The sequence below is a fragment of the Aphis gossypii genome, chromosome 3 (assembly GCF_020184175.1).
Source record: "Aphis gossypii isolate Hap1 chromosome 3, ASM2018417v2, whole genome shotgun sequence".
NCBI lineage: Eukaryota > Metazoa > Arthropoda > Insecta > Hemiptera > Aphididae > Aphis > Aphis gossypii.
This window is the reverse complement of record NC_065532.1, coordinates 51,346,211-51,361,831: the sequence shown is the minus strand read 5'-3', so window position 1 is coordinate 51,361,831 and position 15,621 is coordinate 51,346,211. Positions and strand designations below refer to the sequence as shown.

General features: G+C 27.0%; 3 protein-coding genes across 5 annotated transcripts in view; 1 reads left to right on the top strand and 2 right to left on the bottom strand.

The window, feature by feature from the left end:
- The window catches only part of LOC114122432 (lon protease-like), a 28,944-nt gene extending 22,197 nt beyond the window's left edge, over positions 1-6,747 (bottom strand). The window contains exon 1 of the mRNA XM_050203245.1: positions 6,640-6,747. The gene's annotated coding sequence lies outside the window, so the exon portion shown is untranslated. The remainder of the gene's footprint in view (positions 1-6,639) is intronic.
- On the top strand, positions 6,747-12,831 carry LOC114122454 (myosin-J heavy chain). 3 transcript variants are annotated; one of them, XM_027985122.2, is made up of 6 exons: positions 6,747-7,138; positions 8,143-8,207; positions 8,269-8,526; positions 8,598-10,214; positions 10,641-10,823; positions 12,213-12,831. In XM_027985122.2, the coding sequence occupies exons 2-5, from the start codon at positions 8,157-8,159 to the stop codon at positions 10,779-10,781; spliced, it is 2,067 nt and encodes a 688-aa protein (XP_027840923.2). In that variant the 5' UTR covers positions 6,747-7,138; positions 8,143-8,156; the 3' UTR covers positions 10,782-10,823; positions 12,213-12,831. The 3 variants fall into 3 exon arrangements, with proteins under 3 accessions (XP_027840923.2, XP_027840921.2, XP_027840920.2); XM_027985120.2 differs by lacking the exon at positions 12,213-12,831 and adding an exon at positions 11,981-12,129; XM_027985119.2 differs by lacking the exon at positions 12,213-12,831 and having other exon boundaries at positions 10,641-11,396.
- LOC114122455 (calexcitin-2) overlaps positions 10,806-15,621 on the bottom strand; it is a 76,075-nt gene continuing 71,259 nt past the window's right edge. The window contains exons 6-7 of the mRNA XM_027985123.2: positions 13,053-13,150; positions 10,806-12,093 (exon numbers count right to left, since the gene is read on the bottom strand). Of these exons, the coding sequence (XP_027840924.1) occupies positions 11,977-12,093; positions 13,053-13,150 (215 nt within the window). The 3' untranslated portion in view covers positions 10,806-11,976. The remainder of the gene's footprint in view (positions 12,094-13,052; positions 13,151-15,621) is intronic.

Sequence of the window (15,621 nt, the reverse complement as noted above, 5' to 3'; positions counted from 1 at the left end):
GTGTACTTTAAAACATTTTTAAAAAAGAAAACAGGTATTTCCTTCTTCAATTTAAGCACTGAATAATATGCCAGATTGAAGTCAGTTACAGTATGCTGCACACCTATTGTCTATCCTTTATAGTCTTTACTGATACAAGAATCTCAGTTTTAATCTGGATTTATGTAGATATGACATGAATATTAAATAATTGAATAGAATAATATGTATAAATGTGGATTAGTATAATATATAAACAATCTAAGAAAGATAGGATGATAAATGGAACAATATAGGATTATCTACAGTTATTAATTTATTTAAGTAGGTACTTATTCTTGTATACTTATTTAGTGTTTTGACTTAATGGGCTTTCAATACTATTGTTTGTAATTTATATTGTCAATAAAAATTCGTTTTCTTGTATTTTCAGTTTATGGTAGAGTTTTACTGTGAATATTTATAATAAATTATATACATTTTAAATAAATTATTTTAACAATAAGCGCAAAGCTCTCATTATATATCCGAAGATTATTGACATTTTAAGAAAAATTATAAGTTCGGTATTTACCTACAATATTCTAACATGATTTATACTTTTTGATGTTCTTATACAGTTATAAGTACATTCATCGGTATTAATCCTCGTAACAGCGGCTTTTGATCATAAATCCCAGTCAATATATTTATAATTATAATTTCATGTAGTCGAATGCTTTTATAAAATCTTATTGATCACTTACAAAACGTCGAGGGGTGTGTCGAATATACTGAACTGCTCGTTTTTTAAGGGTTCAGAGTTTAGACGAGTAGTCGCGTCACAGATTTTATCTACACGTATATTGCATGATAATAATATATATAGTCATTTGAATATGGTAAGCGTGTTAAAAAACGATCTTACAGTGACACCCGAGTAACCAAAAATAAACGTCAATCGATACACACATCATCTATATAGGTACCTACAAATAAAGCTATTGCATAATATGTATAGTAACAGTATAGGTATACTGCAGTATAACCGTGCAGGTATGTACATACAAACAAATTTGAATGCATTTGTATATTCGACTTGTGCATATAAAACACTGTCTAAATCGTCACCGCTTTATGTACACGGTGACATTATTCAACTCGTTTGAGCGGCCAAACGGAATGGTACATGCATATAATATATTATTATGTACCCATCTATTATACATATATATAATATAGATATATTTGTCGTAGTGAATGGTCTGTATACGAAATGAGTCACTATATAATATATAGTTTATGTATAGGAACGTCAACTGTATAATATACTGTTAAACATTCGATGATTATTCGTCGGGTCTGCGTGACAACCCTTGAATTGTCAATCGCCAATGGCATATTCGTATCCAGCAAGTTTAAGTACCTAATGTAACACACCGCAGTGTACGAAAATGTGAAAAAACAAATCCAATAATAAATGTGTCTCTGATTTAAAATTGTATATAAGAGCGATAATATAATTAACTTTACTATATGTATATAATTACATGTTTTAGAAGTTAGAACTCGAAGATCAAAGCGCTGTTGAAATATAAAATTAATTATCATTTGAATAAATTTTTACTCGAAAATACTTAATGAGTTCATGATTTAATATGCATATATTTTGTTATTAATCATTTGTTTTATTTATCTCAGGTTTGGTTAAAAATAGAAAATCTATTTGGCGCAGTAGAGATGCTCAAATACGACTCATTAAGATCTTAAATACGTATAACCTATTATTTTTACTATTGTTTTAATATATGTAAATATAAGACTACAAATTTATAAAATTATAATACGCTTATTATTATAAAATACACGTAATTTTGCTTAGTTCAAAAGGAACAAATAATAAAAAATAATAATAGGCATAATACTATAAATTATTTCTTAAAATATTTTTAATGGACCGCCATAGTATCTAAATATGATTATTTAAAAATTATTTAAAGATACAAATTACAATTTCATATTATTTGTATAATCTATTGTGCAAGTCGGTTTTGAAAATAGCTCATATAAATGAACTCAAAAGAGTATCAGTAGATATGATATATTAATATATTATGTTGCTACTACAATAAGTATACCCTGCGTAATGCTTATTTATTTTGAGTGTACTGAGTCAGGATTCAGGCGTATGTTTTGCGAAACAAAAGTATACGAAATCGTTTAGGTATAAGTATAACTACTGTATAAGTGTTAGGAAAGAAATGCGGTCGAGTCGGGTTGGTTTAGGGGTTTTATGGTAATGAAGGGCAATGCGATTATTTTAAATCTTATGATTTACCACGATCTTTGGTAAAGCTAGTATGCTTTATTTGAAATATTGTAAGATATTTATCGAATACTAAATAATATAAGCCTTTGTTCAGTTGTACAACTATAAATTTAAAAAATATACAAAAATGTAGTCATGTAGAGTATATAATATATATGAATTTTGTTCAAGATCAAGGTTTCATCATATTCTAAAAGTCAAGTCTCGAGGACAAATCTATTATTATTTTTTAGAATTAATTTTGCTACATTTAAACAAAAAAAGCGCGTTTACAGTATTATGCATAGAAATGTATAGAATAATAACATGGCTGATTGCCAAGGCGGCAACAGTAACGCAATGCAGACTAAGCTGTGATACTATACCATCATAGATAGGTATAGTACAAACATAAACGCTATAATACAGCAGTACACTAATATTATAGTCTACGATTTACAAAAATACACTCTTTTAAAAAAAAAAAAAAAATTGGTCTGAGACCAATTTACATATATCTATTTCAACAATAAATCATACGCGAATAGAATAGATATTGAAAAATATGTATTGTTATAAAATAATATTACAAAGCAGTAACCACGAGCGTAAACGAAAAGTCAAAGAACTGAACAGAGATTTATATAAATAGCATGTTTGTATATGATGTGAACTTCATTGACCTTATATTATGGCTATTATTGCTCCATGTGACATTTTTGGATATTTGAACGTATATTTCTCGACTTCTTGTGATTTTACAATGCGGTTAAATTCATTGAACAATCTCTTATCAACTTTTTTTTGCATGAGAGTTGAAGCAAAGATTTTAAATACCCAAGAATATAATTTAATACAATAGATTCTTCATGAGGTTTTTAATTGAAATTAAACAAACAATTGTGGCGTTAAGTCATATCAATTTTTTGTAAGTGATTAAATAAAGAGAAAATTTCAAATTTTGACAATAAATATAATAAAATAACAAATAAAATAACAATTTTTGATACTTGGTTCAAAAATATTTACTGTACAAACTTAGAAATTAAGATGGACACTTGAAATATTTTAGTACCTATAACTATAATTATTATTTCCTATACACAATGCAGTTTTCATGAAAATGTTTAGATTAATTTTAAATCATTATTTAAAAGTGTTTAGCATTTTCGTTGCTTATAAGAACTTTTAGACTATCAACAAATTTGAAGATTTAAAACGAAATCCCTAAGTTATTTTTTTTAAATTTAAAAATAGGTATAGAAAATATTAAAAGCAATTTTTTTAAAGCGTGTGAATTCCAAAATTTGACATAATTCACCAAAATAAAATGTATATTAATAATTAATATAATATGTATTTAAAATTTAAGACTAATAAATGAAATTAGTAGATTTTCAAGCACAATTGAAAATAGATGGTTTCTTTACTTTATTTTAAGCATATTATGTATGAATCGTTAAAAAAATATTTTATGTAATCAACCGGTTAAAAAAAAAATGACCTGAAACAATTTGATCACATTAAGCAAAACTCACTGTATTATATTACATATTTTGAGTTTTTGTAAAAAATCAGTTCAACCTACCGTCTGCCGTATTACTAATATAAAAATAAATTTATTATAAAATATTCTTTACCGATATCCAATATTAGCTGACAAACTGTTTCCGTTTATAACCATTTTTCGTTCGATTTATTATTATTATCTTAATATTTAAATAATGTCAAAGTCTTAAACCAATGAGTGTAAATTGAATGAAATTCGTACATTTTTACGTATAGGTAAAAACATTGATTATATGAATACTATTTATTACTGTTTTTTAATAACTATAGTACCTATAGTGTAATGACATCGGTAAATATTTTCAACGTAATTGATCAACACTCATCTCAACCATGAATAGTCGATATTAAACGTATTTGAATTTTCATAAGGCGTGATTTTCTTTTAATTTAAAACAGGGCTATAGCTATTATAAGTAGATCTCATATCTCCGAAATATTGGTGACAATATTATAATACAAATTACATATTATATCACGTAATGCCCTCGAATTATCAAATGTATATGATACATTGTGCCTATAATATAAAATAATGTCATACGTATAATTGGTAGTTGGTACGTAGGTAATAATAAAATATAGCCGTCGTGTCGAGTACACGATTAATAATGATAATAATAATTGCGTTTTCCCGGAAGAGAACAACGGATGGGCCGCGTGCCAATATAATAACTCAACATAATATATTATACAGCGAAATCGATAGCTAAAACGTATTCGGTAGTCGGTATAAAGTTTAAAACATCGTAAAACGAACCATTTTTTTGGTCCCATCAAAACATATATTATCTTATGTGGTTCCAATGCACTGTCATTTTATTGCAAATTACTATAATTTAATACGGTATATATCTCAATATTCTAAATGCATATATTTACTTAGTTAATTGGAATTTCCTCGTAAATTATTTAAATCTCCACGAATAGTATACACCAGTAAATCAGCTAAACGTCTATTGCCTACAATCTACGTAATATTTCTTGACCCACTCAGTGAGTTAATACAAAATTGGTTGTCATTAAATCAAAGATGTAAACTAAATTGTTTATTTTTATCATTATTTTATTAATTTTAATCACTTACTTACTATACGATTTGTAAATAACTTATTGAAACGTATTTTAGATTCTGATAAAAGCCATGAATGTATTGGTTTTGACTGTATTATTTCATTAAACCTATCAAGAAATGGACTTATAGCCGAGGTTGGTATACATCTTGGTCCATTTATTTTATACTCGTCAATAACGAGAGAGAAGTACACGGGAACATGAACAATCTGAGTATAGCATTATGTTTTTAGTGTAATGAGGTTCAACAAAAATAATTATACGCTTTTGGGAATTCTAATGGCTGGTGCCTATTGTACAAAATATAATATAATGTTCATAATTAATAAATTCATTAAAATATAAACTAACCAAATTTAATTTATTTGTGTAAGAGAATTTAGAGCTTATGATATCCCTGTCAAGATTAAGTGTACCAAAAAATTTTTCGTTCACCATCTTGGTACAAACTATTAAATCCCAATTGTCGATAAGAAAAATATTACCTGTGCGTGGTATTAAGTGGGGAAAATAGTTTATAGGTGGCTTTTCTTAGGATTATTCAGCCTACAAAAAAAGTCTGGATTTAATGTTGCCATACGAATATACGACTATATAAAATAACCAACTGTACTTTTTTTTTTAACAAAAGTATTATATTGTATATAAAATTACTACTTCATCTCGAGATAAAGCTTATAGGAGTAGTATAATATTTATTTTTTTATGTATTAATTCTGAAAACTGCTTATTATGTACAATATGTATTTATAAATTATCAATAATATACCTAACAAAAAGTAAAACTAGGAAAAAAATTCACTATATTTTTTGCATAATTGTGATCCATAAAGAAATAACTACCTATAGAGATTATTATCTTTACCAAGTATATTTTTTTATTTTCAAAAAAATATTCATCAATAGACAATGGACTTGAAATTTGAATTTGAAATTTGAAAAATTTGAAACGTTGTACCTATAATAATTTCTATAGGTACACAATTAAATTTTTAAAATATTTTGAACTATTTTATGTTATTTATTCCACAAACTTATTCACTTTGTTTTCCATCGTTAAAGACTTACCTATTAGTTATTATTGGTAGTTAAGTTATTACCAATAATATAATATTATAATTTATATAATAATAAAATAAACTATGTAATTTTATTACTACCTATATGCTAAATATATTATTAAATATTTTTTAGAAATATATAGAGGCTTACGCATTGTTTTGTCTCAGAATCGCTTTTCATTTAAGTACAATGATTCATCATTGAATTAAAATTTAACACAATTATTACAGTGTAACTAACTTAATAAAATTACAAGGTTTGCTTGACATCTGCTATACTTTTTCTTTGTCTCGAGAGACATGACATTTGGTTTAACAAGATTTTTCTAGGTAAGTGATGTATTTCTTTGTATATTCGTGGTTATCCTAAGTAAAATTTTACCAAAAAAACTTAAAAGCTTTTAAATTTTTATTTTATTTTAAATTGCATCTATTATCATTTTGGTATCGTGTTAAAATATTGTTGTATATTCTATCTAAACTACTATTATTTAATATTTTAAGACTTGGTGCACTTAAGTAGCTAATTAAGCACTATATTATATTATAAAAATTGAAACAATGGATCCGAACTCTCAATACTGTATGCAGTATACATTCTAGAAAAATAATCAATTTGAGTAATTTGACCTAATTTTTAAAACGATTTTGGAAAAAAAATCGACTTACAACTTTTGGCCAATAATCGTCGGCCATCTGTTCAGTTTCTGCTGGTTCAATTTGGTTTGCCATGAAGGCGGCTGTTCTAACTTGTTTATGTGAGATCGTTTTTTTTTTTTTTATTTTATTTTTTTTTTGTTTCTTTATAATATGAATTTTCTTTGTGCGCGTCCCACCGATTGGCTTATCGGCCGGCGTGCAGTTATCGCGTCGGACGGACTCTCGCGTGCGTTTCAAGAAAAAGCGCACACCGACCGAAATGCGATTTATAATTTGGCCGGAGAATTGCGTCTTAGACGTAAAAATAGACCTCTGGCTATGATTAGTAACTGCCCGTGCGACGCGCGCACGCGTCAGTCCGACACGGATTGAGTACCTACTGCGGCAGATACATATACTTATTATAATTATAGACCGTGTGCGCGCCACACCACACGACATCACACTACGACCGGATATACAGCATCGCCTGAGCACGATTGTAAGGAAAATCTCATTGTCCGACCAGGTAATGTGACATTTTTTTTATTTACTTATGTAATTACACGTCGGATATGATAAATCGGTATAGCTACAATTGTGTTTATGCTATGCAGGTATAGCTATAATAATACAGTATATTACAGTCGGTATATTTACACACATCGTACATGATATGCGAGGTGTGAGCGCGCGTTTTTGCGCTTTAAAAATTAAAATTAAAAATTAAAACCCGTATCCCGCGAAAACTCACGCGTCGTCAATGTTTTACTAAGTAGGTAATGTGTTTGGTTTTGGTTTTGCTATGTTGATTAGTTAATCTGTATAATTACTAATTACTAATTAGTATTATTATTTAATGTTCCGGTGAGTAATATTTTGTTTTATACATCATTACATATACATTACACACTATCTTCAGCCGTGGTTTCGATTGTTAGTATTTCTCGGTTCTATTGCAGGAAAATCGATAATTGCTTTTCAATAAATTACGTAGTTAATTTTTTTTGAAGTTTTATATACTGCAGTAAAAAAAATAAAATTATATACTAATAAAGAGTAAAAATAATTTATTTGATGTTTTAGAATAAATGAATGCCATTGAATTCTTTTAGGTAGCTTGGCACAGAATAGATAATTAATTGTTAACTGTTGAATTTTTATGTTCTTATATTATTAATAAATTATGTTAAACTTTTACTTAAAAATATGTAATATGACAACCTGCTTTAAGTCTATATTAACCCTAAGACATTTAAAATATATGTATTTTTAAATAAGTCAGGTAGTGATGTATATACATTTTAATTAAATTATTCAATATATATATAATTCACTATAACATTTGATCGAAAGTAGACTGTGTAGTTGAACTAAATAGGTAACTATTATAAACACTTTATTAAATTTAGGTCAAAAATAAAAATAGATTTTGAACTATGCTTTTTATGTGACCTATCAAATTCTAATAAATTTAAACCTCAATATTGCATAATGATTATGATATAAGATATTATTTATTTATTATTATAGTGCAACTATCTCAGATGGGTGCAATATGGAGTCGTCCGGCAGATTTGCCAGCTTTAACAGCACCAGTAATAATTAATACTAATTTACTACTCATACAAACAATTATTATTATATAATTATTATTAGGATTTAGTTGAAGAGTCTTTTGAAAGTACTGCTATTGATGCCAAAGATCCAGATGAGTTCGACAGATATTTGGCGAGTATACGCGAACGGCGGCATGACGCTCTTTCGTCGATTAAAGCAGAAATGAATCGATTGAGGGAGTGCAAAGAAGAATTGGAAATGGTGAGAAAAGAAAAAGATGGATTAGAACAACAGGTCAAAGCTCTAAAGCAAGTGGCAAACATCAGCAATGATATGTTGAAAATCAGAGAAGCACAGGTGAATAATTCATAGTATTTATGGAATTCCATAATTTGTTGAACAATCTTTGATAACTACCTCTATAATAGGTGACTGACTTAAAAAAACGATTACAAGAAATGGAATCACACGCGGACGAATGTTTGGCTGATTTGCGTGTGGAGTACCAAAAGCAAATCGACAATATAAGAAATTTACGTCGGCTTTATGAAGAAAGGGCAGAAGCAGCAGCTATGGGACATGAAAGAGAAATTAATAAAGAGAGAGCTAAAAATTCTTTGTTAGAAGCGAAATTGGCAGAAGAACTTAACAGTAAGCAGGGTATGAATGATTTTATAGCAAAACTCGAAACAGATGTTCAAGGTAAACAAATCGAATATGAACAAATGAAAGCAAAATACATGACTACATCAGCAGATAGAATGAGCCTTGCATCACAAATGTCTTTAGTTAATAATCTATTCTCTACTTTATTATCTGGTGATGAGGGACCGGACTTTGATAGATTCGCTCGGATGCTAGAGGAAAATAGAGAGTTGATATCTGACTTGACATTCAACGGGGATATTAATGAAACAGCTTCTGTGTTGATGGATATTGCTGGTGATACATTGGAACGTTCCGAAGAAGTAGAATGTACGTCAAATCGAGAAAAAATTGCTTCAAATCTGCCAAAAGTTTGGAGAATACTCGTTGAATTGTTGGGTCATTATGACAATAAAACAGAGATTGAGGATAAGCCAGACGACCCAAATGAATCAAGGGTCGCTTCTGTAAGTAGAACATTTTTGAAGCTTAAAGATCTTATCCTTGAAAAAAATTCTTTGGTGAAAGATATCGGTAGACTGAAGACTCTCAACGATCATTTGGAATCAAGACTTGGCCATCAGCAACAAAGGCTTTCAACTGTATCTGCTGAATTGTGTAAAGCGTGGAATGCTGTAGCCAAGCTTAATGCTCAACATAGAAAACTGCATACTCATGAAAAGATTTTAAGGTACGAATTGCAACATAAGAGAACTGTATTAACTGAACTTAAACAGGAGCTAGAATATTGTCGAGAGAAATGGGATCAAGCCCGATTGAAGAATACTCAATCTCAGGAAGATTGGCAGTCGTTACGAGAAGAATTTGCTCGGAGAAAATGTAGTACATCAGTAGAGAGTGGATTCGAAGATGACGAGAGCCGAGTGGCCATTGCCGATAGTGGAGATTGCAGCGATGATGATGAAAGTTGGTTGAAAACGTTATCTTTGGATACCTCAGAGACAGAAGCAATAGACGAACCCCAGTCAGAAACCGAAGCAACTGGGATTAAAAGATTAGAGAAACAGAGTAGATCGTTGCTCAATCAAATGGTACGTACTTCTCGAACCAGTGACTCTATAAGTGAGCGGCTAGAAGAATTACAAAGACAATATGGAAGGTCTGGACGACGGACCACATCGGAGAATGAAGATCATTCAGAAGTTTTAGTTGAAATACCAGGAGCTAGTACTTCGACGTCTTCAACATCAATAATTTTACAACCAAACGAAAACAATACATTACAAACCGATGAAATAATTATAAGAACTGAAAAAGAAGAAAGACTGCAACAAAATACAGCTACAGCTGTATTACGACCCGACGAGGAGGAAAGACTTCAACGAAGAGCAGCTAGATTAAAAAGATTGGAAGAACAGTGTTTGGGATTATTCAGACAAGTAAGTAAAATACAATAAATTTAGTATTAGAAAAGATATAAAATTAGAATTATTCTACCTAATGATATTACATAATTCTCTATACAATATGCATTATAGGTAAAAAAGATTGAATTTAAATTAGAAAGTCCACTCTTAACGTTTACATATAATTATGTAAATATTAAAATATGTAATTATAGAATCATACCACGTTAGATTACATTTATTATTTAAACTTTAATTTTTCACCTTAATTATGTTACGTTTTGTTTTATGAATATTTTTCACTTTACCAAATAAGAAAAAAAGTATGTGAATACTTTTTCATCGTGTAGGCATTATATGTTTATATTATTCATATTTGTTTATAATTTAAATACATTCAATTTATAAAGTAAGATATCAATATTAATTATTTTTTTTTATAAAATTGTTTGTTTTTAGGTTAGTGAGACTAATGCCAGGAGTGATATGATATCTGATCGACTGGATGAGGTGCATGCTAGACAGGTAGCTAGATCCAATGATCGGCAGGCTACAACAAATACTACTGTTCAACCCGACGAAACACCTGAAAATTTATGATAAGAAAATAGTAAAACCACATGGTTGAAATATTACATTTATGTATGTATATTTTTTGAATCAAAAACTACAGAAATGACAGCCAATACATTTTAAAACGTATAACATTTCCGAGAAATACAAAGAATATTACAAAAAAAAAAAAATTATAATGAATACGCACAAACATGTTCTACTATTTTACTGTTTCATAAAATTCAATACTATTATTAACTTTCTACTGTGCCTCTATATAGTTGGCCATACGTAATATTAATATATAATGGAGTAATATTAGCTTTACTATTGTTTTCGATTTCGTATTACTTATATTTCCATTCAATAGTTTAATAATGATATTTGTTATGATGATTATGTATATGATGCTATAATATTATTGTTACTTGAATAATGTGTGATTTATGAGATTTGTGATTTTATACAAATATATTGTATTATGTATTATTAAATCGTTACCCTGAGTTTACGCTATATTAATATAGTATAACGTTATTTGGCAACGAGATTATTTTAGAATAAAATTGCTATTGTTTCTTTACTGACTCAAAGTAGTCAACTTTTTTGAGGTTTGTGGTACTCATATATATATAAATATATATTTTTAAATTTTTACTATTGACGTAATAATTAATTCCCAATTGCGTGTTATAAAAACATGTTTATAAATGTGTATAAGCTTAAAAGTTTAAAAAAATGTGTTCAACGTACGATATGCTAGTTGTTATTATTTTAATTATTAATATTAAATATGAATACGCATGATATTACATGATTTTATTTTTATGCGAATAAGTCACGAACAGAATGCAAATATTCTTTTTAATCTAGAGTCTAGACCAATAATAATAATTGTTGTTTAATATTACTTGTAATATGAATTATCGAAAATTATTAATTATATTATAAATAATAATATATTATTGAACATCATATTTTATCTTATCACAATAGTTAAACGAAATACGTACGAAGAATTGACTAAGATAGTATATTTAAATACTAGATAAAATTTAATTACTACGCTTGTAGTCTACTTATTTAAATAGAATATGATATATTATATTATGATATCTAATGAAGATTTATCGTTTTGAATATCCTTGATGTATGTGATTTTTTTTATCACAATTTTAAGTATTAGTTTATAAAGAAAAAAATAATACAAAAAATATGACGCGTTCAAATTTTTTGTAATTTAGTTGAACGATGTTTTGCCAAAAATGAAGTTGCCCAATGCCAATGGATCTTCGGATGCGAAAAATTCCACCCAGTATTTAGCGAATTCATCGCGAGCGACTTGAACAGTTCCGCCCTGTGTAAATGTATAAAATAAAACACACTTAATTAGTTACAGGATTTTAATTATGACAAAAAGTGTTATTTTGTTTTCATTGGGAAATGAACTTAAAAAAAATAATTGTTTATTTTCAGGTGAAAAGTTGGAGTCATTATAAAAATAATGAATATGAAAGCTGTAGTGTAAAATAAAAACCTATTACCAAGTTGGCATATTATTTTAAAGCGCAGTTACGTTGCACATTCTTGCGCAGTTAAAATTATTGTTTTAAATGACCGCATATTATTATTTTCAGTAGGGTCAATGTCATTAATATTTGTCTTTCAGTTAATATAATTAAAATAACTCCAAACTATTTTAAGGGAATTATATATATATATATATTATATACATTTATACAAAGTAATTATTATTTTAAAAAGTTTTAAATATCTTGTAGTTAAGTAAGTACCTATTATTTTTACATAGACGTATGCGGTACAACATTTTTGAAAAGATTATGTTTTTTGTAATTTTTATCGTTATCATTTTTTAAGTTTTTTCTCTTTTGAATGACAACATAAATCATAATTTTGTAAAACTAACACACCTATATAAATACATTTTAATATTATAATTGTTATGGTTATTTTCGCATACACAGATGCGTGTAATTCATTGTGTTATTATTATTATTATTAGAAGTGTAGTAGTTTACACAATGTAGTCTATTAAAGTTTAATTCGTGTTAATAAATATACATATTTGATTAATTTTCTGTTGTCAAATCTTTTTGTTCTTGTTTGAGAGTGGAAAGAGTTAATATAGGGTAATCAGATAGAATATTATCTTCGAACATTGTGACATATCAATGTAGATAGTGCTACACCGGTCACATCAATTTCTATCCGGATTTACGGTAAGATTACGACCGGAGTAAGGCTTACTGCTTACTATAAAGTTAGTGATTAAATCGTTAAAGGGAGTAGGCTAACCTTTGAGAATCGTTTATATGCGTCTGCAGCTTCCGCAGCAGGCACGCCGTTGTTTTGGCAAACTTCGCAAAATTCTGCCTCGTCGATGGAACCGTCGCCTGTAAAACAAAAATACAACATTATTTAAAACCCTTTTGTCAAATTCTATGAAAGCTTCTTATCTTAAATTACAAAATGCTTTTTGTAAACAGTAGTTAATATACGTCATGAATATAATTGTGCATTTAACGTATAAATAATTAAAGCATATTTATTATTATTGAACATAGAATAAAATATATGTTGTTTTAATATGTATAATTAGTATACTAGGAATTTAAATATCTTTAAAATTTAAACGAATGAAGCAATATTGAATATTATTATATTAGTTTTTATAATTAATCAATCTTTTATTTTTTTTTTAAATTGTTTATACTTCCATATTTAACATAGTTAAAAAAATTGACTAACCATTTTAAGAATTTTTATAATTTAAATATCCTTTTTTTCTATAAATCGTTTATATAATTGTGTATTTAAAAAAGAATTCTTAAAATCAATTATACATTTGTTGACTTGTATTAAGGAACAATTGCATTAATTTTAGTATCCTTAAATTGGTATAATGATTCTGAAACACAAATAATTAATATGGTATATAAATTGAAAAATATATCCATAATGTATTACCTAAATTATTTAATTAATTTATAAATAATATAAATGGTGTAAATAATGAACAATTGAGTTTATAATAAATGTTAAATAAGATTTTTTTGTTCAGCTTGACAATGAGTGCAGTGTCGCGGAAAAGAGGTTTGGAACTCTACAAAGTGTAGGTACTTGACTTTTCATATGCCGAATACAATCAGAATTCGTCGAAATGTGAAGAAAAATATTTAAATAAAATGTGTTAACAAATTAACATTATTTTAATAAAAAAGTTATTGGCAAAGTTTTGTAATTTAATACTTCCAATACTTTACATTATTATTTTTATTTTATCATTAAATATTTTGGTCTTCAATATTTAAATCATTTGTTTTTTTATTTTTGAGATAATATATTATAATATTTTATACTTAATTAAAAATATAAAATTGTAATGTTTATTATATTTTTGTAATAAATATTTTTAACTTTATAAATTTAAATTGCACATATTAACATAAAACTAGGACTACACATCAATCCAGCAGCCATTCAGTTACTAACGGCAGACGACTCAAATGTCTGAAGTCATTCACGTTTGTTTAATAAAATATATTAGATTAAGAATGGCAGTAAGTTCAGTGAACATGTGACTTCATACATGTTTAAAATGGTTATTCGATTTAAATGTAAAATAATTGTCTGCAATTGATTTCAAAAATACCAACTTATTTCTCTCTCTTTAAAACTTATAACTTACCTATGAATTTTAGATAACATATTATTACAATTTTCATAAATTTTAAATTTTTTGAAAGTTACATATAAGCTTAATGCTTTATAATTTAATAATATTCATATATAATTGTATAACTATTTAATGTAGGTATTTCTACATAAGCACTTTCAAATATTTTAGAGGTAATTTAACAATTAACAGAAGTGTTAAAAATAAAATTTTATGTTAAAAAAATAAAACAGAGAGTCTGAAATTTATAATTAGTATGAGTACCAGAGTACCTAAAAGCTATCCATAGATATATTTGTATAGTACTGGTAAATACTTATTAACTTGTGGTAGGTAAAAGTCTTAAGTAGAATTTCAATTTAATTGAATTCAATTCGTATAGAAAGAATCACGAAAAAAACGTAAATATTTATGTTAAGAACAAACTGAATTAACTTGTTCAATGTATAATGGCTAGTTGCATTGTATTATTATTTTTTTAATACTATAATTAATACACCCAAAAATCTAATATGAGTAAATAATATTCATAAATATAATTAATTTGTAAACATTCAAAATCTTTTTCTCGAGCATATTGTACTCGTATTATTCAGTATTCATATTATACAATATCATATACCAACAGTTCTAAAGGATTGTATAATTTTTTTTTTTATACGGCAACGAACGAAAATATTTTTTGAATATTTGTATAGGTATATTTAAAATATATTGAATATGTAACTCAATAATTTGTTATATATTAGTATTATTAGAGATATTTAGTGAAAAGGTAAGATCGTAAGGAATATTCCATTAATTTTTCATACACTATTCTAGTCCCCATAACTTTAAATGCTTATAATTTATAAATAATAAACTATATATAGTATTGGTAATCAATTATGAAAAATTATTTGCTTCAGAATATGTAAATTGTGTAAAAGGTATATACTATTAAAAAAAAATAAAACTTTGACAACTATTAAGATAAAAAAAAAATAGAGATTAAACTATAAATTATTACATCGTGACTAGTTTACATAATTTGTGTATATATTATTCATAAATTCATAATAAAATGTAATGAAATATGACAGTCGATGTCAGTTCAGTGAAAAAATAAGTGTAAAAAGATCACGTATAGTAGTTCAATTTATTACTCACTGCTTCAATTTTTTTTCTCAACACTTAACAGAAAAATTA